Below are 23,581 nucleotides of genomic sequence, written 5' to 3'. Positions count from 1 at the left end.
TAATATTTGGGTGGTAATTTTAGTATCACATAGAGTTTGGATTCATTTAACAAACATTTTAGCACTTCACCTGGGCAAGCATTAAATGCCAGGAAAACCAAGATACCATGTATTTACCAAGTTGATGCTTTTGAAGTGTGGTGTTGGAGAAGACTCTCGAGAGTCCCTTGGACTGCAAGGAGATCAAACCAGTCAATCTTAAAGGAAATCAGTTCTGAATATTCATTGGAAGGACTGATGCTGAAGCTGAAGCTTCAATACTTTCGCCACCTGATGCAAAGGGCTAACTCATTAGAAAAGACCCTGATGCTGGGAAAGATTGAAGGCAGGAGGAGAAGGAGATGACAGAGGATGAGACAGTTGGATGGCATCACCGACTCAACAGACATTGAGTTTGAGCAAGCTCCGGGAGCTGGTGATGGACAGGGAAGCCTGGCATGCTGCAGTCCATGGCGTCACAAGGAGTTGGACACAACCGAGCAACTGAACTGAACTGATGTATCTCCCCTAAACCAATGAGTAGTTTAAAGGACAAAAAAGTAAGAAGGCAATTTTAACACAGTGTGGTTGAGAGTTAATACAGCCAAGACAGAACATAGAAGGGACACTAAGTCCTGAGCAGGACCTGGAGGAGTCAAGCCTCCTTGGAGGAGTCAAGGCTCACTGGAGGAGGTGACACAAAGTAGAATCCCTAGGAGGCTAGGGAGGTAAAATAAGGGAAGGAAGGCGGGTATTCCTGTGGAGGAAACATGTGTAAGGGCTCAGGAAAAAGAACATAAGCTGCTCTAGAAACTGTCAGAGCGTCTGCATGGCCAAAGACCAGGAAGGCATTATCTGGAAATGAAGCTGAAGAGGGATGATAAGGTCAAAGCTCAAAGAACCGACTAAGGAGTTTGAATTCTGTACTGAAGGCAATGGGACAGCAAAAGGTTCTAAGTAGCTGAATGAATTTACATGTTTTTAAAACATGAATTCAACTATGTTAATTCCATAGCTTCCTACTGAACTTAAATTCTACCCTATAAAGTGCTAAAGTATGTGGCCTCTGCGTACCCCTCCATCCTTAATACTGCTCTACTCTTTGCTCCCTATGTTCCAGGCTTCTTCCTCTTCTTTACAAAGCAGGCTTATTCCCACCTTGGGATCTTTGTATTTCCTACTCCATCTCAGACACTTCTTTCAGTTTCACATTATGAGCTTCTTCTCACCATCTAAACCTTCTCTAGTGGCTAATGTTGCTGCTCTGCAGTCCCTCATCTCCCTCCCATTGTCTCATTTAACATTTTGATGGGAACTATCACTATTGGAAAATATTTTGTGATTACAATGAAATTTTAAACAGGAAAGTCAGAGATGGTCCTCGGAAATGATATCTGAATGGAATCAGCCAGTGTTTAAGACAGAAGAAACAACAAGTATAAAGGAATGAAGGCAGGAATGACCTTAGTGTACTCTAAAAATAAAGCCAACGTCATTGGAGTAGAGTGGGCAAGGGATGAATACACGGCTGTGAGATCAGAGGTAGGCAGAAGCCAGATCATGGTGGACCTTAGAGGCTCTGGGAAGGAGTTTGGATTTTATTTTAAGTATGCTGGAAAACCAAGGGAAGATTTTGAGCAGGGGAATAATGTTACATAATCTACAATATGATTCATGGTTGTAAAAATCACTTTGGTTGCTGAGCAGGAAATCCACTGTGAGTGGGTAAAAGTAGAAATGAAGAAATTAACTGGGAAATTACTTTAATAGTCTAGATAAGAAATTATGGTGATAGCAGTGGAGATGGTGAAAAGTGTTTTTTTAAAGATAGGGTGGACAGGATTTGCTGATGGATTATTAAGGCATAAAGGAAAAAAAAGTAAGGATAACTCTTAGGCTTTTGGTTGGTAGATTTATAACCTGGGGAAGGAACAGATTTAAGGACAGTAAATCACAACAGCTGCTTTAAATATATTAATTTTAATTTCTGAGTGTAGATGTTGAGTAAGAACCTAACATATATCTTTGGGCTAGAGATATAAATTTGGGAGCCTTCAGCATATGCATGCATGTGTGCTAAGTCACTTTAGTCATGTCTGATTCATTTTTGAGGCTATGGACCATAGTCCACCAGGCTCCTCTGTCCATGGGATTCTCCAAGCAGGAATACTGGAGTGGGTGGCCATGTTCTCCCCCAAGGGATCTCCGTGACCCAAGGATCAAACCCATGTCTCTTACATCTCCTGCACTGGCAGGTGAATTCTTTACCACTAGCACCACCTGGGAAACCCTATCAGCACATCAGTTCAGTTCAGTTGAGTCGCTCAGTCATGTCCGACTCTTTGCAACCCCATGAATTGCAGCACGCCAGGCCTCCCTGTCCATCACCAACTCCTGGAGGTCACTCAAACTCACGTCCATCAAGTCAGTGATGCCATCCAGCCATCTCATCCTCTGTCGTCCCCTTCTTCTCCTGCCCCCAATCCCTCCCAGCAGCAGAGTCTTTTCCAGTGAGTCAACTCTTCACATGAGGTGGCCAAAGTACTGGAGTTTCAGCTTTAGCATCATTCCTTCCAAAGAAATCCCAGGGCTGATCTCCTTCGAATGGACTGGTTGGATCTCCTTGCAGTCCAAGGGACTCTCAATCAAGAGTCTTCTCCAACACCACAGTTCAAAAGCATCAATTCTTCGGTGCTCAGCTTTCTTCACAGTCCAACTCTCACATCCATACATGACCACTGGAAAAACCACAGCCTTGACTAGACAGACCTTTGTTGGCAAAGTAATGTCTCTGCTTTTGAATATGCTATCTAGGTTGGTCATAACTTTTCTTCCAAGGAGTAAGTGTCTTTTAATTTCATGGCTGCAGCCACCATCTGCAGTGATTTGGGAGCCCCCCCCCCAAAAAAGTCTGATACTGTTTCCACTGTTTCCCCATCTATTTCCCATGAAGCGATGGGACCAGATGCCATGATTTTCGTTTTCTGAATGTTGAGCTTTAAGCCAACTTTTTCACTCTCCACTTTCACTTTCCTCAAGAGGCTTTTTAGTTCCTCTTCACTTTCTGCCATAGGCAATATTTAAAGCCATGGGACTAGACAAGTTACTGAGGAATAAGATGGAAAGAGGGGTTTGTGTGGTTAAGAATCCACCTTGCAATTCAGGGAACACTGGTTTGATCCCTAGTCTGGTAAGATCCCACAGGCTGTGAGGCAACTAAGCCCGTGTGCCACAACTACTCAGCCCACACACCTAGAGCCCATGCTCCAGAACAAGAGAAGCCTCTGCAATGAGAAGACCTCACACTGCAACTAGAGAGCAGCCCCAGCTCGCCACAACTGGAGAAAGGCTGTGTGCAGCAATAAAGACCCATCACAGCCAAAAATAAATAACAATAAATGAATATTAAAAAAGAAAAAAGATGGAAAGAAGACTAAGGATATAGCCTGAAAGCACATACAGAGTCAAGAACGATGCCCAGATTTCTGGTTTGGAAAAATGAATGAACATGGTATCATTTACTGAGATATCCCTACCTCAGCAAATGAGAGAATTAAAAAAAAAAAAGCTTGGAGAGGTTGGGATATGTGGAGAATTTGTACTGGATATATTGAGTCTTAACTGTACACAGGACACCCAGGGAAAGTGGGTTACACTAACAACTGCCAATATACAGTTGCATTTTGGTTCTACAGGAAGGAAATATGGTTTGGAGACACACATCTGGAGTCATCAAATAGCAGATGGTAGTCAAAGGCAGGAGAATGGATGAGAATACCAGAAAGGCTATGCAGAGGAAAAAAAGTTCAACCAGCAAAAAACAGGAGTAAAATTTATCCCTGAGAGACAGAGGAAGAAGAGACTACACATTAAATAGTAATCTTACTTTTTTCAGAAATGTAACTGCTGTGATCAATTAAAGGGAGGGGGAGGGGAATGGGGAAATAAAGCTTTGACAGCTTGACTCTGTAAACTTAGCTCCAATAACTGCTATCTCTTTGACTTTAATTCTTCAGTTTTCATGACTTCATTTCTTAATCAAGTGATAGTATCTGCTCCATTCTCCCAGATCATGGAGATACTGGGAGACTGAGTAAGCTTGAATGAAGCAGTTGCAATGAAAAAATCATGATCATTAAGAACTATTACTAGACAATTCTATGTGTCAGTTTTTCTACTCCTTCTATTAGAATGGCTACAAATGAGTAAAAGGTAACCTAAGTTCTGTTGATGAAAGAGAGTATAAACAAATCCAAGATACTATTATTTTCATTAACAAATATTACAGAGGAAGACAGAAAAGGGAAGAGAAGTATTAATCAATAAGTTCTATATTAAAGCAAGGTGGGGAAAACACACTGAACTTCACACTGAGCCTGAAAGATGAAATCTATATATCAGTTTCCCATATGAACACTTGCCTTCATCTTATTTTAGAAAGGTAGATGTTACTTTACAAAATGTTAACACAAGTATGCTTGCAACATTCATGCAAAATGGGGAAAAAATTATACACACAACAATAGGATGATTCAGTTAAGATAAGTATGGTCCCTTCATTTATATCCTCCTATTTATGTAACTGAGGAAGACTAAATGTCAATGTCTATAGGATCTACAAGTGGAGATAGACACAAATGTATGGCAAAAACAAAAGGAATTAAATATCCCATGGGATTAATGTCAGTTGTGGCTGTGTGCTAAGTTTTCAAGCAGTTTAAGAAATCGAAAAGCAACTATTCCAATCGACAGTTCAACTGCAGCAGTGGTATACAAGCTCACTTATTTTCTATTCACAGTGTATTACAAAAATTAAACAAAAAATCCTGTCTCTCATCTTCAGGCCAGGTTTAGGAAAGGCTATGCGTGTGTTGAATGGGGATAGCAGCCACTGACAAGTGTCCCCTCTCTTTCGGCAGCTCTTTTACAGAATTTTACTTTTACTTGGGTGGTAAAGAATCCACCTGCCAATGCAGGAAACGTGGGTTCGTTCCATTGCTGGGGTCGGGAAGACACACTCCAGTATTCTTGTCTGGAAAATCCCTTGGATAAAGGAGCCTGGTTGGCTGCGGACAAAAATGCCATCGACAGAGGAGCCTGGCAGGCTGCAGTCCATGGGGTCACAAAGAGTCAGACAGATACGACGTTTACGGGAAATAACAACTTGCAACTGGAACATTAAGCTATCTTCAAATTTTAGCAACATTCTGTGAACATTTATGTTTTGTGGACGTTGTGGGAGATCCCTGGGATTTCTGAGTAAAATAACGTTTTGAAGAGTGGATGATCAGTACGAAAAGGTCCCGTCTCCAGAATGGCCTATAGTTTCATTTAGAAACTTTTTAAAACAACTGGGCTTCCTTGCACAAAATCAGAATGAGTCATTTTTCTTCCGAGGGTAGTTTTGGGTCAAAAAGCTAAATACCAATACCAAATACTAAATACCACCAGTGATCATAAAGCATAGGAGCTGTGGAAAGTGCAGGGGGCAAGCACCCTATCTAAGGGACGAGGCTTTTGAGAAGCAAATGAGTGAAGGAAAGTGACGAGAAAGTGATCAGAAGGCAACTTCCCTCCCGCCGCTGAGGCAATCCCCTGGGGGCTCGGGATGGGGGGTGGGGGAAGAACTCCCGCCCGCGGCTGAGGTAAAGTGGGATCAACAGACGACCTGTCCCCTCCAACCCGTATCCCGCAGGTCTGCGGCGACTCCCCGCGCCCCGCGACCTTTCAACGGCCTCTCTGAGGGAGAAGCGCTCCAGTCAGCCGTGGAGCATCTCCACAAGGGCCGCGGTCGGGGTTGAGGGGACGCGCGCGACCGGTGAGGAAGAGCACGTTAGACGCCAGCCTGGCCCTACCTGCCCAGCTCCCGGAGGGCTGGGATCATAGACGCCAGTTCCAAGCCATGCTCGCCCATTCTGAGGACGCGCGGCACTCTTCAACTGCAACGAGGCGGGCTCCTGGCGTCTCCACAACTACCTCTGGTGAGGAGGCGCGGCGCCCGACGGAGCCTCACGGGGTCCAAAACTCCTCCCGGAAGCCGCGGCCGGTCGGCTCTCTAGGCCTCCGTTCGTTTCCGTGTAGGACCCGGGGGAGGCCTGGAGGCCGTGAGGGGGCGTGGCGAGGGGCGGGACGCGCTCCGGTCCGGTTTCCCGGGCAAGGTTCTCTCTGAGCCTGGAGCGCTCGGCAGGCGAGATTTGGTAGTTTTGGTTTTTGGCTGCTCTGCTCTATCACTCCCAGACACAGAGGCTCAGAGAAGCCAGACCTCTGAATCTGGGGACGACAGGGGCGTGGTGGGGACCAACCCAGAATCCCTCGCATCATAAACTTGAAAACTGAGGCAATTCAGCAGCTAAAGGCCCGGAATTAGATCGCAGGTTTCCTCCCCCACAGAGTCAAGCTCCCAGGTTCCTAATTTTCTACCACTCTCTTGACATCCTTTCTGAGAGTTATGGGGCAGAAGTTGGGCTCCTTCTTGTCCTTTCTGTTTCAGCAGATTTCACCACCTCTCCCTCCCCCAACAACTAGACGTCTCCCTTAGGGTTCCTTGAGAGTTCTCGCACTTTTAGTATTGAAAAAGAGAGTTGAATTGTATTTATTTGTGTTTCATAAAGTAAGCAACAGTGCTATGTGTTCAATATATTTATGTCTCCGTTACGGGCATCTATTACCTGTGATTTAATTTTTTTAAGTAAAATCAGTGGCTTTTGGCTGTGGATATTTTCTAGCTCAACCCAGTTTGTTTATGAAAAATGGTCATAATAAGAAACTGTTAACATGTCAAAATTATGTATTTGATCAGACAAGGCGTGTGGTGTGCTTACATTTGTTACTTAGCAAATGAGAATAATCATTATACAGTATCTTTAAACAAAAAAACTCAAAGTGATGGAGTAACAGCCAAATACAGTCCTGCCTCAGGGATTTTTTGCATTTGTTGCACCCTTTGTCACCCTGCTTATTTAACTTCTATGCAGAGTACATCATGAGAAACGCTGGGCTGGAGGAAACAAAAGCTGGAATCAAGATTGCCGAGAGAAATATCAATAACCTCAGATATACAGATGACACCACCCTTATGGCAGAAAGTGAAGAAGAACTAAAGAGCCTCTGATGAAAGTGAAAGAGGAGAGTGAAAAAGTTGGCTTAAAGCTCAACATTCAGAAAACGAAGATCATGGCATCCGGTCCCATCACTTCATGGCAAATAGATGGGGAAACAGTGGAAACAGTGGCTGACTTTATTTTTCTGGGCTCCAAAATCACTGCAGATGGTGATTGCAGCCATAAAATTAAAAGACACTTACTCCTTGGAAGGAAAATTATGACCAACCTAGACAGCATATTCGCAGAAGGCAATGGCACCCCACTCCAGTACTCTTGCCTGGAAAATCCCATGGACGGGGGAGTCTGGTGGGCTGCAGTCCATGGGGTCGCTGGGAGTCGGACACGACTGAGTGGCTTCACTTTCACTTTTCACCTTCACGCATTGGAGAGGAAATGGCAACCCACTCCAGTGTTCTTGCCTGGAGAATCCCAGGGACGGGGGAGTCTGGTGGGCTGCCGTCTATGGGGCAACACAGAATCGGACATGACTGAAATGACTTAGCAGCAGCAGCAGCAGCAGACAGTATATTAAAAAGCAGAGACATTATTTTATCAACAAAGGCCCATCTAGTCAAGGCTATGGTTTTTCCAGTGGTCATGTATGGATGTGAGAGTTGGACTATAAAGAAAGCTGAGCACCGAAGAATTGATGCTTTTGAACTGTGGTGTTGGAGAAGACTCTTGAGAGTCCCTTGGACTGCAAGGAGATCCAACCAGTCCGTCCTAAAGGAGATCAGTCCTGGGTGTTCACTGGAAGGACTGATGTTGAAGCTGAAACTCCAATCCTTTGGCCACCTGATGCAAAGAGCTAACTCACTTGAAAAGACCCTGATGCCGGGAAAAATTGAGGGCAGGAGGAGAAGGGGATGACAGAGGATGAGAAGGTTGGATAGCATCACCGACTCAATGGACATGGATTTGAGTGGACCCCAGGAGTTGGTGATGGACAGGGAGGCCTGGCATGCTGCAGTTCATGGGGTTGCAAAGAGTCAGACGTGACTGAATTGACTTGTCTTGACTTCTTTCAAGCTGAAATGTCATCTGAGAGCTTCATATAGACTAGCACACTTAAACTTATTCTTTTCTCCTCCATCCTGACTTATTTCTTCATGACATGTCTGCATCTCTATTCCTGCCCTGCAAATATGTTCATCAGTACCATTTTTCTACCATATACATAATATATGGTATTTGTTTTTCTCTTTCTGACTTTGTTCTGTGTGACAGACTCTAGGTTCATCCACCTCACTACAACTGACTCTATTTCATTCCTTTTTATGGCTGAATAATATTCCATTGTATATTGTATATACAACTTCTTTTTCTAATGTGTACTGTATATACAACTTTATTCAAGAATACCATTTCTTAGGTAAAGTGAAGTATGAATTCTGAAGATGATAAGTGAAAAAAAGCAAATTGCAAAGAGATACATAACAATATTAAATCACTACATACCATTTTAAAACAGACTTTGTCCCCTCCGGTCACGGGCGCGAGCTGTGAGGGGATAGCGTGTGTGCGAACTCCTCGGAACCATGGCGTCCCTTTCCCTTGCACCTGTTAATATCTTCAAGGCTGGAGCTGATGAAGAGAAAGCAGAGACAGCTCGCCTGTCTTCTTTTATTGGTGCCATTGCTATTGGAGACTTGGTAAAGAGCACGTTGGGACCCAAGGGCATGGACAAAATTCTGTTAAGCAGTGGACGAGATGCATCTCTTATGGTAACCAATGATGGTGCAACTATTTTAAAAAACATTGGTGTGGACAACCCAGCTGCTAAAGTTTTAGTTGATATGTCAAGGGTTCAAGATGATGAAGTTGGTGATGGCACTACGTCTGTTACTGTTCTCGCAGCAGAATTGCTAAGGGAAGCAGAATCCTTAATTGCAAAAAAGATACATCCACAGACCATTATTGAGGGTTGGAGAGAAGCCACAAAGGCAGCAAGACAGGCTCTATTGAATTCTGCAGTGGACCATGGTTCCGATGAAGTTAAGTTCCGTCAAGATTTAATGAACATTGCAGGAACAACACTATCCTCAAAACTTCTTACTCATCATAAAGACCACTTTACTAAGTTAGCTGTGGAAGCTGTTCTCAGACTAAAAGGCTCTGGTAACCTGGAGGCAATTCATGTCATCAAAAAGCTAGGAGGAAGTCTGGCAGATTCCTATTTAGATGAAGGCTTTCTGTTGGATAAAAAAATTGGTGTAAATCAACCGAAACGAATTGAAAATGCTAAAATCCTTATTGCAAATACTGGTATGGATACAGACAAAATTAAGATATTTGGTTCCCGGGTGAGAGTTGATTCTACAGCAAAGGTTGCTGAAATAGAACATGCAGAAAAGGAAAAAATGAAGGAGAAAGTTGAACGTATTCTTAAGCATGGGATAAATTGCTTTATTAACAGGCAACTAATTTATAATTACCCTGAACAACTCTTTGGTGCTGCTGGTGTTATGGCTATTGAGCATGCAGATTTTGCAGGCGTGGAACGCCTCGCTCTTGTTACAGGTGGTGAAATTGCCTCTACCTTTGACCATCCAGAACTAGTGAAGCTTGGAAGTTGCAAACTTATTGAGGAAGTCATGATTGGAGAAGACAAACTCATTCACTTTTCCGGGGTAGCCCTTGGTGAGGCTTGCACCATTGTTCTGCGTGGTGCCACTCAGCAAATTTTAGATGAAGCAGAAAGATCTTTGCATGATGCTCTTTGTGTTCTTGCCCAAACTGTGAAAGATTCTAGAACAGTTTATGGAGGAGGCTGTTCTGAGATGCTGATGGCTCATGTCGTGACACAGCTTGCCAATAGAACACCAGGCAAAGAAGCTGTTGCAATGGAGTCTTACGCTAAAGCACTGAGAATGTTGCCAACTATCATAGCTGACAATGCGGGCTATGACAGTGCAGACCTGGTGGCACAGCTCCGAGCCGCCCATAGTGAAGGCAAAACAACTGCTGGACTGGATATGAAGGAAGGTACCATTGGAGATATGTCAATACTGGGTATAACAGAAAGTTTCCAAGTGAAGCGACAAGTTCTTTTAAGTGCAGCTGAAGCAGCAGAGGTGATTCTGCGTGTGGACAACATCATCAAGGCAGCACCAAGGAAGCGTGTCCCTGATCACCACCCCTGTTAAGCATTCCCGTATGCTGTTGAGCTCTGGACCAGTTCATAGTAAAGTTGTGTTTGAAAGACTTTGACTTCCTGAAAGAAGAATATAGAATTGAAGTTTATCTGTGGCTGTTATGTCCTTAGATTTGGACATTTAACTGACCTTCTATTTTAACATGGGTCTAATTTATTTGCTGTTTCATTTTCTATAAAATTCAGTTGATTTAAGAGTTCATTCCTCATACTGTGCATCAAAATAAAAATTTGAACAATTGCTTAGTTCTTAAAAAATAAAAATAAAATAAAACAGACTTTGTGTGAGTGAATCATGTATATATACATGTCTGATAAAAGTATAGAAATATGTTGGGGAGGATAAACATCAACTCCCGGAAAGTAATACCTCTGGAGAGGGATAGAAGGGAATGAATGATAAGGTTTCAGCACATTTGTGAAGGTTTTCTTTTAATAGGATTAGATTAATCATGATAAATTTAACATTTGTTGTATTTGAGTGACCTACTGACCCCTCCCAAATTCTTCCTTCTGTTCAGATGGCTCTCTGAGCTTTATATGTCATATGCCTACCTTTCTGCTGCACTTTTCTCTTGAAATTTTCCCAGGCATTTTATTTTTGTTTACATTTTTATTATGGCAGTTTTCAACTATACACAAAAGTAGTGGTGTTGGAGAAGACTCTTGAGAGTCCCTTGGACTGAAAGAGATCCAACCAGTCCATCCTAAAGGAAATCAGTCCTGAATATTCGTTGAAAGGACTGATGCTTCTGGTCCCATCACTTTATGGGAAATAGAAGGGGAAAAAGTAGAAACAGTGTCAGACTTTATTTGGGGGGGCTCCAAAATCACTGCAGATAGTGACTGCAGCCATGAAATTAAAAGACACTTACTCCTTAGAAGGAAAGTTATGACTAACCTAGATACCATGTTGAAAATCAGAGACATTACTTTGCCAACAAAGGTCCGTCTAGTCAAGGCTATCGTTTTTCTAGTAGTCATGTATGGATGTGAGAGTTGGACTGTGAAGAAAGCTGAGCGCCGAAGAATTGATGCTTTTGAACTGTGGTGTTGGAGAAGACTCTTGAGAGTCCCTTGGACTGCAAGGAGATGCAACCAGTCCATTCTAAAGGAGATCAGTCCTGGGTGTTCTTTGGAAGGAATGATGCTAAAGCTGAAACTCCAGTACTTTGGCCACCTCATGCGAAGAGTTGACTCACTGGAAAAGACTCTGCTGCTGGGAGGGATTGGGGGCAGGAGGAGAAGGGGACGACAAAGGATGAGATGGCTGGATGGCATCAGTGACTCGATGGACATGAGTCTGAGTGAACTCCGGGAGATAGTGATGGACAGGAAGGCCTGGCGTGCTGCGATTCATGGGGTCACAAAGAGTCGGACACAACTGAGCGACTGAACTGAACTGAACTAATGGTAAGGACTCGATTCTACCTCCTGTGAGTGTTAAACCCATCCACTTCTCTCCCAGTCCCAGTGCGGTATTGCCATTCCAGTTTCAGACCATCGGCTGTCTTATGCCCAGATTACTTCAGTGACATTCTTTCTTGTCTTTCTTCCCTTGGGCTTGTTTTTTCTCCAATCTATTCTCCTCACTGAAGTGTTTCAACTTTTTTTGCTCTTCAACAGTATTATTGAAAACATTTAAAATATGTACACTGACATATGCATATTTATTAACCACATATATTTAGTGGTATACAGGGACATAATTCAGCTATTGATTGCTTCTTGTCTTCCTCTTATCCTCCCCCCCTCTGTCTCATTTTGGGTAGTGGAATGTGTGGGGAGAGAGGCAGAAAGCTAAGAAGCTGAGGTGAGTGGGTTCCTGTGTCCTTGAGACCTTGGTTTCCTAACCCCAGCATCTCAGGTCAATTGACAACAGGACACCTACCAATGTCCTGAAAGTTTCAGCCAGCCTGTGTATACTATTATTCTATAATAATTATAGAATTGTCACCACTGTGATTAAACTTCCCTGTTAGCTCAGACAATAAAGAATCTGTCTGCCAGTGCAGGAGATGCTGGTTCGATCCCTGGGTCAGGAATATCCAGGAGAAGTGAATAGCAACCCACTCCAGTATTCTTGCCTGGATAATCCCATGGACAGAGGACCCTAGCAGGCTACAGTCCCTGGGGTCGCAGAGTCTGACACGGCTGAGCAACACTTTCAAATGATTAAACTAGAGTGAGAAATGACCACCAGGTGGCACAAGAACCTAAATGAGACCAAGATGAACTTGTTCTGTCAGATGCCCAAATTCCTGGCTGCTAACCTCAGCAAGTTCCATTGAAATGCAGTGGACTTTTTGTTTTAAATTCCGTTTTCTCAGGATTTTACTGTATATACTAAAATAGAAATCTTAAAGAAACGAGCTTAAAGAATATAAACATTTTTTACAAGTTCCTTTCTACAGCTGAATGGACTTCAATACACAGATTCACATTTCAAATTATTTTTAATAACTTTCATTTCTTAAAAAATTTTAAAGTTATTTCTTTTTTTACTACTTAGTAATTTTCATTTTTGATGGTTTTTAAAACTTTTCTCCTAGGTGATGCCAAAACTGTTTGGAATTGTTCTACACAGCAGACAGTATCTTTCCAAAACCTGAATGTGATTATGCCATTCCTGTGCTTCAGTAGCTTGACCATGTGTTGAATATTGTCAGTTTAGTGGCTAAGAAGGGGCACATGTCTGCTGGTTTTCACTGGATAAAGCCTCAAGTAACAGACCAGCGTAACCACAAGTCAACATTCTGAAACTTAATAACGCAGAACAAGTGATTCAGTACAGCCAAGCTGCATTAATGAATTAGTTTAATTCTATTAAATCCATTCAAGAGAAACATTGAAAAGGTGCATTATCAAAAAAACACCTTGTTCTCATAAAGGAACTTAAAATATTGAAGAAACTTAAACGTAAACTATTTGTCTTCCTGTCCATGTGTACATCTACTAAAGCTGTATTACAGGAATAAGACTCCACTGTATTTGGAGATAATTCAGAAATGACATGGAGAACTTTTGTATGTGTCCAAGAGATTTCTATCTCAGTAATGAATTATTGGCATTTACATTGCTAAGGTCTGAAGTATGACCCTAAGATTACATCAGATGTGTTCAAATGGTAAGGATTAAGTGCATTTGCAACCATTATTTTGTGTGTGTGCTCAGGCATATTCGACTCTTTGCAACCCTATGGACTGTAGCCCACCAGGTTCCTCTGTCCATAGGATTTACCAGGCAGTGAAAGGTCAGGGCAAGGTCGGGCGTGTTGAGTGCATTTTGGGGAGCACTGTCTACCACAAGGACGCTGGAGCTGACAAATGCCGTTTGGAATCCTGTCACTGGCAGGATTAGCACTAGGACTCAGCTCTGCCCACTGGCATTTGACAGTCTCACCTACCAGCAGGCGTGCTGCCTTAATACTCCCTGAGCACACAGCCACCCTAACTCAGCCCCACACACCAGGGGGTCCTGGACCTGGCCCTGAACACCAGTGCATCAGCATTAGCTTTAGGGCCTCACAGCCGGAGACGCTGGGATCTGCTTCCATCTACCAATGGGCTGGCATTAGCCCAGAGACTGGCCTCAGCCACCAGTAGGTAGACACCAGCCCTAAGACCCCTGAGTCCCCAGCTCCACCCACTAGTAGGCCAAAACACCAGCTCAGGGACCCCAGGCTCTGCAACCAGAGACCCTAGGGTACAGCTCTATCCACTAGTGGGCTGGTACTAGCCCCAGGAAGTTGCCTTACTCACCAGTGGGTGGATGCTAGTCCCAGGACTGCCACAGCCCTGCAGCTTGCTGAACCAGGACCCAGCCCACCCATCAGCAGGCCTGCACCAGTCCTAAGACCCCCTGGGTCCTAGTCTAGCTGACCAGCAGACCAACACCAGCCCTAGGACACCCTTCCCCCACCCTGGCCCCTGGCCTTGCCCACCAGCAGATGGATGACAGATCTGAGACAAATTAGACCTCTCACCCAGATGCCCTGGGATTGAGTCACACTCACCAGTGTGCCAACATTAGCTTTGGGACACCTTATATCAGGAACTGGCCACACCCACCGGCAGGCCAATACTAGATCCTGCAACCACAGCCCTGCAATCATGCACCCCAGATCCTGACCCCACCTACCAGGGGCCAGTACTAGTCTCCAGACCCACCAGGGCCCCACAGCCAGCAGCATCTACACAAAGCAGGACCTGGCAACTAACCAGATCAGGGACAAGCCATGCCTACAAGACTACCCACAGTAGTCAGCATGTCCCAAAGAAGGTATAGGCCAAATGGGGAGCACTCCTAGAATATAGGTCTGGTGACCAGAGGGCAGTGTGCGGTTGGGACTCATAGGACATCTACAAGAAGCCACTTCTCCAAGGTCAGGAAACATAACCAACCTACCAGATACATACAAATAAAGGCAAAAAATTAGGCTAACAGAAGCAATAAGGGAATATGTTCTAAATGAAGAAAGAAGACAAAGCCCCAGAAAAAGAACTAAGTGGAGAGAGGCAATCTACCCGATAGTTCAAGATAATGATTATAAAGATGTTCAGAAAACTAGGGAGAAGATTGGGTGAGCAGAGTGAGACGTGAGAAGTTTTTAACAAAGAGAAAATATAAAGAAGAAACAGATGAAGAATAATTGAAATGAAAAGTACACTAGAAGGGATCAAAGTAGATGGTATAGAGGAACAGATCAGCAAGCTGGAAGACAGAGTAGTGGAAATGCTGAAACTGAACAGGGAAAAGAAGAAAAAAAAGAAATGAAAACAATTTAAGAGGTCTCTGAGACAACGTTAATCATACTAACATTTCTATAAAGATCCCAGAAGAAGAGAGAAAGGAACAGAATACATCCTTGAACACATAATAGCTGAAAACTTCCCTAACATGGGAAAGGAAACAAGACAATCAAGTTCAAGAAGCACAGAGAGTCCCAAACAGGATCAATCCAAAAGAGACCACACCAAGACATGCTGTAATTAAAATGACAAAAATTAAAGGAAATATTGGAAGCAGTAAGAGAAAAGCCACAAATTATGGGCAAGGAAACTCCCATCAGTCTATCAGCTGACTTCTCAGCAGAAACTCTGCAGGCCAGAATGGAGTGGTATGATTATTTAAAAAGATAAAAGGGGGAACCTACAATCAAGAATTTTCAAGCCAGGCAGAGCTGCTTGCCTGCCAGCTTGCATCTCTTACAAGCGTCCTATGTTAATACATCTATTTCTTGCCTATTACTTGGCCTCTCACTAAAGTCCTTCTGTGCTGAGACACAAGTCCAGACACCAGGCAAGACTCCAGCCTCCATGACCTTTCCTGAGTTCCAAAGGGCTGATCAACAGCTGCTAATCGAGGGAGGAGTGGCCAAGAAACCACCTGACGCAAGATTACAGGGACCAGAGAAGCACATCGAGCTTAGAGGACCAACCACCCAAGAGGTGGGGGGGAATTAGACGAAGGGGGCCAAAAGTTACCAGCTTCCAGTTACAAGAAAGTACTTGGGATGCAATGTGCATGTATGTGTTTGTGCTCAGTTGCTCAGTAGTGTCCAACTCCTAGTGACCCCATGGACTGTAGCCCTCCAGGCTCACCTGTCCGGGAGTCTCCAGGCAAGGATGCTGGAGTGGGTTACCATTCCTCCTCCAGGGAATTTTGCTGACCCAGGGATCGAACCTGGGTCTCCTACATCTCCTGCATTGGCAGGCGGGTTCTTTACCACTGAGCCACCGGGGAAGCCCCAATAAGACATAAATATATAAATACACAGAGTGGGTTGCCATTTCCTACTCCAGAGGATCTTCCCAACTCAGGGATCAAACGTTCATCCCTTATGTCTCCTGCATTGGCAGGCAGGTTCTTACCACTAGCGCCACCTGGGAAGCCCAAAGATATATTATTTTATAATATATAACTTATTTATAAATACATATATATGTTACTTTATATATTACAAAATAATATGAAAAATTAAAAGTATTCGGCATCCCCAGAGATTATGATTTGATTGATTTGGAGTAAGACATATATATATATATATATATATACACATACATATTTATGTATATATATAAATGCATTTGTCTCCTTGCCAACAAGTTCAAGCATCTACTCATATGCCTATTAATCATTTGGATTTCTTTTTCTGTTAGTTACTTACTTAGGACTTTATCAGTTTTATTTTGGTTGCATCTTCTTATTGATTTATAGGAGCATTTTAATATATTATGGACATTAACTCTTTTCTGACAGATACTCTGAAAATACTTTTTCTTTGTCAGTTGCTTGTCATACAGAAATTTTATTTTTTATTGTATCAAGTCTGTCCATAATTTTCCTAATGTCTTCTGAGTTTTGAGTATTGCTTAGGAAGATAAGAGCTTCCCTGGTGGTGGTGGCTTATTTGCTAAATCGTGTCCTACTCTTGCGAACCTATGGACCGTAGCCTGCCAGGCTCCTCTGTCCATAGGATTCTCCAGGCAAGGATATTGGAGTGGGTTGCCATTTCCTTCCCCAGGGGATCTTCCCAACCCAGGAATCAAATCCGGGTCTCCTGCATTGCAGGCAGATTATTTACTGACTGAGCTACTAGGGAAGCTGGCGGTTTTAAGTAAAGAATCTGCCTGCAATGCAGGAGACACAGAAGACTTGGGTTTGATCCCTGGGTCAAGAAGGACCATGTATTTGTTGTCATGCCCTGGAGGAGGTCATGGCAACCTGCTCCAGTATTCTTGCCTGGAGAATACCATGGACAGAGGAGCCTTGTGGTCTACAGTCCATACAGTCGCAGAGAGTTGGACAGGACTGAAGCAACTTAGCACACACGCAGGAAGATTAACCCCAAGGTTAAAAGTGTTCATTTATAGTTTATACCAAGATCTTTGTATCTGAGTTTCCTAGTAGTCATTTATTTATTGATCATTTTTGAGTAATACAACATGTTTCCCATATGGACCATGTATTTGTTGGGATCGAAGTCCCTTTTGCTAGTTTAAGAATAAAGAGGTTTATTACAAGATGTAGATAATATACAGAATTGTTGGGAGAAACGAGCTTCATCATGAGAATTTAAGAACTCCCCAAATTATCTGTAAAAGTGGTTGTGAACTCTGAAAAGGATCAGGAAGCTGCCCAAAGAGGATCACGCCTTCCCTCTCTTCTCATGCAATTCAATTTTCAACCAAAAGGTCTTACATGACTTGAAAGTGAAAGTGTTAGTCACTCAGTCATGTCTGACTCTTTGTGATCCCATGGACGGTTTTTATTTCTCTGAAAAGGCTGCCAGCCTCGGTCTATGAAATTCTCCAGGCAAGAATATTGGAGTAAGCAGCCATTCCCTTCTCTGGGGGATCTTCCTGATCCAGGGATCGAACCCAGGTCTCCTGCATTGCAGACAGATTCTTTACTGTCCGAGCCACCAGAGAAGTCCACAATGACTTGATGAAGCCTTACATGACTTGATGAAACCTAAATCATATCTGGAACCATACCGATAAGTAAATTTGTGTCTTTAGAGTTTGGCTCTCCAAACTTCTTGAAGGCATTCAGAAAAGTAGCTGGGACAATCCACAGTGTCAGTTAGTATATTATTGACTAGTCTCTCACTTTCCCATTTTTTTTTAAATTTCACTTATTTAGTTTTGAGTGTATTAGGTCTTTGTTGCAGCACATGGGCTTTCTCTAGTTGCAAAGAGCAGGGGCTACTTTCTAGTTCTGGTGCAAGGGCTATTCATTGGGGTGGGTTCTCTCGTTTCAGAGCAGGGTGTGTGGGCTTCAGTGGTTGCAGCATGTATGCTCAATAGTGTGGTACACAGGCTTAGTTGTCCTAAGGCATATGGAATCTTCCTGGACCAGGGATCAAACCTGTGTCCCCTGCATTGGCAGGTGGATTCCCAACCACTGGACCAACAGGGAAGTCCACTTCCCCATTATTCTATGTATCATCGTCTGCATAAACACATAATAGATGAAAAAGTATTTGGAAACAGTCTGTCACACCCACAGCTGTTTTCCTTTCCTGTTTCTCACCTGTTTAAATTCATGTTGCACATTAGTTTATTTTTTTCAACTAAGAATGTGGAAGGTGTGGAGGATAGAGGATGTAGTAAACAGTCCCAGATCACCCTCCCATGCCCTCAAGTGATTTCCCCTCAGTGTCTGTTAGGCTGACTTAGTCCTGGAAAAATTCCTTAGCTGGTTCTTCCAGTTCCTACCTGCTCATCTACATCTATTCTAAAATGGGTTCATCTATTTCATTCTTTATCTCAGTCACCAAAGTTTTAAATTCCCAACTATCTAATCAAAATTTTTGTACTGGAAATATATTATTATTCTTTGAAGGTATTAATAATATTTTTCAAATGTTATCTTCTGATTATTGCCTAGCTCTGTTTTCGCTAATATTATTTGTAGAGATGGTGCTTCTCACAGTCATTTATCCTCAAATGTGTGATATATGGTTATCTGTTCAATTTTGTATTTTATTTATTTTTGTTGAAGTATTGTTGATTTAACAATTCTGTATTTTAGAATTTCTCTCTCTCTTTTTTTTTTTGGATCTTAGTTCCCTGACCAGAGATTAGACATGCACCCTCTTTGGTGGAAGCATGGAGTCTTAAACACTGGACTGCCCGTGAAGGCCTCATTTTACCTTTTTATTCACTGTAGCCATCCTCAGGGCTTCCCAGAGGGCTCAGTGGTAAAGAATCCACCTGCCAATGCAGGAGAGGCAGGGGATTCGGGTTCGATCCCTGGGCTGGGAAGATCCCTTGGCAACCCACTCCAGTATTCTTACCTGGGAATTCCCATGGAAAGAGGAACCTGGTGGGCTTACAGTCCATGAGTCACAAAGAGTTAGACACAACTTAGTCACTGAGCATGCACATAGCCATCCTCTGCCAATCTGGGGTAAAGAACAGTACTCAAGAGGTAAGGATGTGTTGGTAGCTCACCTTCCAGGTGTGGAAGACTCTGTTCTTATTCCCGGAACTCTGTAGCTAATTGGATCACAGTTTAGACCCCACTGAGGAGTAGAAAGGTGTTGGCTAACCTGGCTGCTCTAAACCTCTCAGGGCCCTCTTCCCATTTCTTGATCTGTTAGCTGGCCTTGTACACCTTCCCCTCAACTGGTCCATCCTTTGCCTTAGCCTCCTCTTCTGCGTGATTTGAGCTGAACTCTCCTTCCATTTTCTTTCTCTGAGATGTGGTCTTTCTGTATTCTGGTTTTTTTTTTTTTTGTAATTAATTAATTTATTTTTGGCTGTGCTGGGTCTTCACCACTGCACAGGCTTTTTCTCTAATTTCAGTGAGTGGGGCCTCCTCTCTAGCTGCAGTGCACCGGTTTCTCATTCCGGTGGCCTCTCTTGTTGCGGAGCACGGACTCGGGGCATGAAGGCTTTAGTAGTTGTGGCATGTGGACTTCAGAAGTTGTGGCTCCTGGGCTCTAGAGCACAGACTCAATATTTGTGGTGCGCGGACTTAGTTGCCTGTGACATGTGGGACTTTCCCAGCCCAGGGATCAAATCTGTGTCTCCTGCGTTGGTAGGTGGATTCTTTACCACTGAGCCACCAGGAAAGCCCTGTATTCTGTTTTCTCAACATTCCTGATTTGTTGATGGCAGTTTTTCTTGTTTTCCTAGGATTTTTTTTTTAACTTCTTAAAGGTATCTTCTCTATCATTTCTTGAAATTTTATGTGGTAGGTAGGGTATAGGTGCATGTGTTTGGTTGGCTATTTTGATCCAATTTCTATTAAATAGTGTATCTATGTGTGTGTGTGTGAGAGAGAGAGAGAGAGAGATTTTGCATTATTTACTATTTCATTTCTCAGATTATTCTTTTCTTCTCCAAATGACATAAAAAAATAAAGCTAGAGTTACACTGAATCTTAGGCTTTTTCACCTGTATTATTATTCTTTATTCTGAAAAAAAGAATAAGATCAAATAAAAATTTTCCTATTGTACCTCTTGGTATTAGCCAATGTCATTCTAAATGCTCCCAATTTAGGGGAGCATTTTGCAAGGGGGCATGGGTTTGATGGCTGGGGAATGATCTCACATGCTGCATAGTGTGGCCAAATGTTTTTAAATTTTAAATAAAAAAAATAAAAATGTTCCTGCTGCTGCTGCTGCAAAGTCGCTTCAGTTGTGTCCGACTCTGTGCGACCCCATAGACGGCAGCTCACCAGGCTCCCCCGTCCCTGGGATTCTCCAGGCAAGAACACTGGAGTGGGTTGCCATTTCCTTCTCCAATGCATGAAAGTGGAAAGTGAAAAGTGAAAAGTGAAAGTAAAGTCGCTCAGTCGTGTCCGACTCCCAGCGACCCCATAGACTGCAGCCTACCAGACTCCTCTATCCATGGGATTTTCCAGGCAAGAGTACTGGAGTAGGGTGCCATTGCCTTCTCCGAAAAATGCTCCTACTTTTCCTGAAATAGGAGGTAAATTGGTAGGAGCTGACATCAGGATTAGGATCAGGGGATGGGTAGCAATTGGTGCCGTTATAAGCCTTTTAGAAACCACCAGACTCTGGGGAACTAACACTAACCACATTCACAGAAACTCACTTTATAACCCCAAATACCTGGTTGGTTTTTGTTTTTTTTGAGTATGGGATATACTTGCCTGGTGGTTCAGTCAGTAAAGAGTCTGTCTGCAGTGTCGGAGACCCAGGTTCCGTCCCTGGGTTGTGAAGATCCCCTGGAGAAGGAAATGGCTACCCACTCCAATATTCTTGCCTGGAAAATTCCATGGACAGAGGAGCTTGGTGGGTTGGACTTGACTGAGTAACTAAGACTTTCCTTCACTTTTCTTTCTTTCATGGGATATGTTGTAAATTTTCAGGGACTTGTGATAACACAAATTTGGAGTTGGATTTGAGTTGGAATCCTAGCCCACCACTCATTCATTCTCTCTCTGTTTTTAATATTTCTGAATCTTCACCTTTGTCCTTTGTTGTTGGTCAGTTGCTAAATCTTGTCCAACTCTTTGGGACCCCATGAACTGCAGCTTGCCAGGCTTTCCTGTCCTTCCCTATCTCCCTGAGTTTGCTCAAACTCATGTCCATTGAGTCGATGATGCCATCCAACTGTGTCATACTTTGTCGCCCCCTTCTCCTCCTGCGCTCAATCTTTCCCAGCATCAGGGTCTTCTCCAGTGAGTTAGCTCTTTGCATTAGGTGGCCAAAGTATTGGAACTTATGTATTATTCTTATTAATATTATTATAGTACTAATATTTTTATAAGCTGTAGAAGAGCCAGAAAATAATCCCTATTTATTGAAGTTGGTGATTTTATTTTTGTTAACCTACAGGTGGAGCATATAATTGGGCATAAATTCATGTGATTAAACAAATGTTTAAAATGTTTAAAACAAATGTTTAAAATTGGGACTATTCTGGAAAAACAGGAACATAAGGTTATGATAACTAGAGTGTATACTTTTAAGTGTATACTTCTGTCACAACCAGAATACTTGTGCCCACCAAATACAACATCTTTTCTCTATGACTTCTTCCTACCTGATGGCATTATTTCCATTGCTTTCAAACTATTACTCTTTCAATTAACAGTGGGATCTTCTTATCAAATAAATTCTCAGAGTATACCTGGATATGGAACTAATAATGCTCTGGTTGGACTGGGATCCTTAACCCAGAGTTCTGTTTATTTATCATTTCCATGACACCCCAGGCTCCTGGAAACACAATCTGGAGAACTTATTTCTCACTGGTGGATATGTAATCAGTTTAGCAGGTAACAGTTTTCTTTATCATTATTATGCATTGGTGTGCATTTCTAATTGTGTCCTTTGTTCACTGTTTTATTTTTGCAAGATACTTTGGGAAAATATTTTTTCAGCAATACATTTACAAGTCACATTTGGGAGTTGGTTACTTTTGGAGGTGGGTTTTTTCAGATATTTTATATTGATTATGTTTAGCTTCTTCAACAGACAGTGATTTTTTGTTGGTTTTTGCCTTCTCCAAAAATCAGGTTACACCATATTTAGAGTTTACACTTCCTCAAGGCCTCATCTTGGTCAATATCCCCACTAAATAAAGAATTCAAAGGAATCTTTGATTAAATATTCTTTACCTTTATTGGAAAATATATAAAATGAATGTCATAAATTTAAAGTGTGGAATTTAGTTTTTTTCTATTACAACATCATGATTTATTAAAGCACAGCATTCTGTACAACAAAGGGCCTTAACAGTTGTCTATTCTCAGCCAAACTTCTCTATAAGTTAGTTTCTCTTAATAAAAAACATGTTATACTTTAAATTAGTAATTCAACTGATGAGGAAGTTACCATAATACCTATTTTAACACTGAACAAATCTAACCACCTATTGGACATTAATGTAAAATCCTGACATAGAATTTGATTTAAAACTTCTCAAAATAAATTCATTAAAGCAGGTTCCCTGTGAAAATATGTAAGAATGAAAGCTAGCATAATAGCAGGTGCAGTCTTTACATTTTATTAACCATAGAAGATACTTTTTTAAAGAGCCTAATAGAGACATTAACTGTGCAAAAGCTGATGAGATTTCCAGATACTTTTTTAAAGAGTCTAATAGAGACATTAACTGTGCAAAAGCTGATGAGATTTCCAGTCTTAAATATAAGCACCAACACAGAAAGGATATTGTGTCAGTTCAGTTCAGTTCAGTCGCTCAGTCGTGTCCAACTCTTTGTGATCCCATGAATTGCAGTATGCCAGGCCTCCCTGTCCATTACCAACTCCAGAGTAGACCCAAACTCATGTCCATTGAGTTGGTGATGCCATCCAGCCATCTCATCCTCTGTTGTCCCCTTCTCCTCCTGCCCCCAATCCCTCCCAGCATCAGAGTCTTTTCCAATGAGTCAACCCTTCACTTGAGGTGGCCAAAGTACTGGAGTTTCCGCTTTAGCATCAGTCCTTCCAATGAACCCCCAGGACTGATCTCCTTTAGAATGGACTGGTTGCATCTCCTTGCAGTCCAAGGGACTCTCAAGAGTCTTCTCCAACACCACAGTTCAAAAGCATCAATTCTTCAGTGCTCAGCTTTCTTCACAGTCCAACTTTCATATCCATACATGACCACTGGAAAAACCATAGCCTTGACTAGATGGGCCTTTGTTGGCAAAGTAATGTCTCTGCTTTTGAATATGCTATCTAGGTTGGTCATAACTTTCCTTCCAAGGAGTAAGCGTCTTTTAATTTCATGGCTGCAATCACCATCTGCAGTGATTTTGGAGCCCCCCAAAATAAAGGCTGATGCTGTTTCCACTGTTTCCCCATCTATTTCCCATGAAGTGATAGGACCAGATGCCATGATCTTAGTTTTCTGA

The 23,581-nt window shown here is 42.6% G+C and overlaps 2 protein-coding genes across 2 annotated transcripts in view; one reads left to right on the top strand and one right to left on the bottom strand.

Moving 5' to 3' along the window:
• ATR (ATR serine/threonine kinase) overlaps positions 1-5,975 on the bottom strand; it is a 112,093-nt gene extending 106,118 nt beyond the window's left edge. Inside the window, exon 1 of the mRNA XM_012102124.5 lies at positions 5,835-5,975. Within this exon, the coding sequence (XP_011957514.2) occupies positions 5,835-5,893 (59 nt within the window). The 5' untranslated portion in view covers positions 5,894-5,975. The remainder of the gene's footprint in view (positions 1-5,834) is intronic.
• Positions 5,976-8,561: 2,586 nt separating this feature from the next.
• LOC105601893 (T-complex protein 1 subunit beta-like) lies at positions 8,562-10,477 on the top strand. The gene has a single exon (XM_042236021.1). The coding sequence runs from the start codon at positions 8,621-8,623 to the stop codon at positions 10,226-10,228; it is 1,608 nt and encodes a 535-aa protein (XP_042091955.1). The 5' UTR covers positions 8,562-8,620; the 3' UTR covers positions 10,229-10,477.
• Positions 10,478-23,581: the final 13,104 nt, after the last annotated feature.

This window comes from Ovis aries, chromosome 1 (assembly GCF_016772045.2).
Source record: "Ovis aries strain OAR_USU_Benz2616 breed Rambouillet chromosome 1, ARS-UI_Ramb_v3.0, whole genome shotgun sequence".
In the NCBI taxonomy this organism is placed as follows: domain Eukaryota; kingdom Metazoa; phylum Chordata; class Mammalia; order Artiodactyla; family Bovidae; genus Ovis; species Ovis aries.
The sequence above is the reverse complement of the archived record's forward strand: the minus strand, read 5'-3'. Positions and strand labels throughout refer to the sequence as shown.

Excerpts from the sequence above, each read along its gene's own strand:
- LOC105601893 (XM_042236021.1), top strand. The coding sequence starts at position 8,621 with ATGGCGTCCCTTTCCCTTGCACCTGTTAATATCTTCAAGGCTGGAGCT.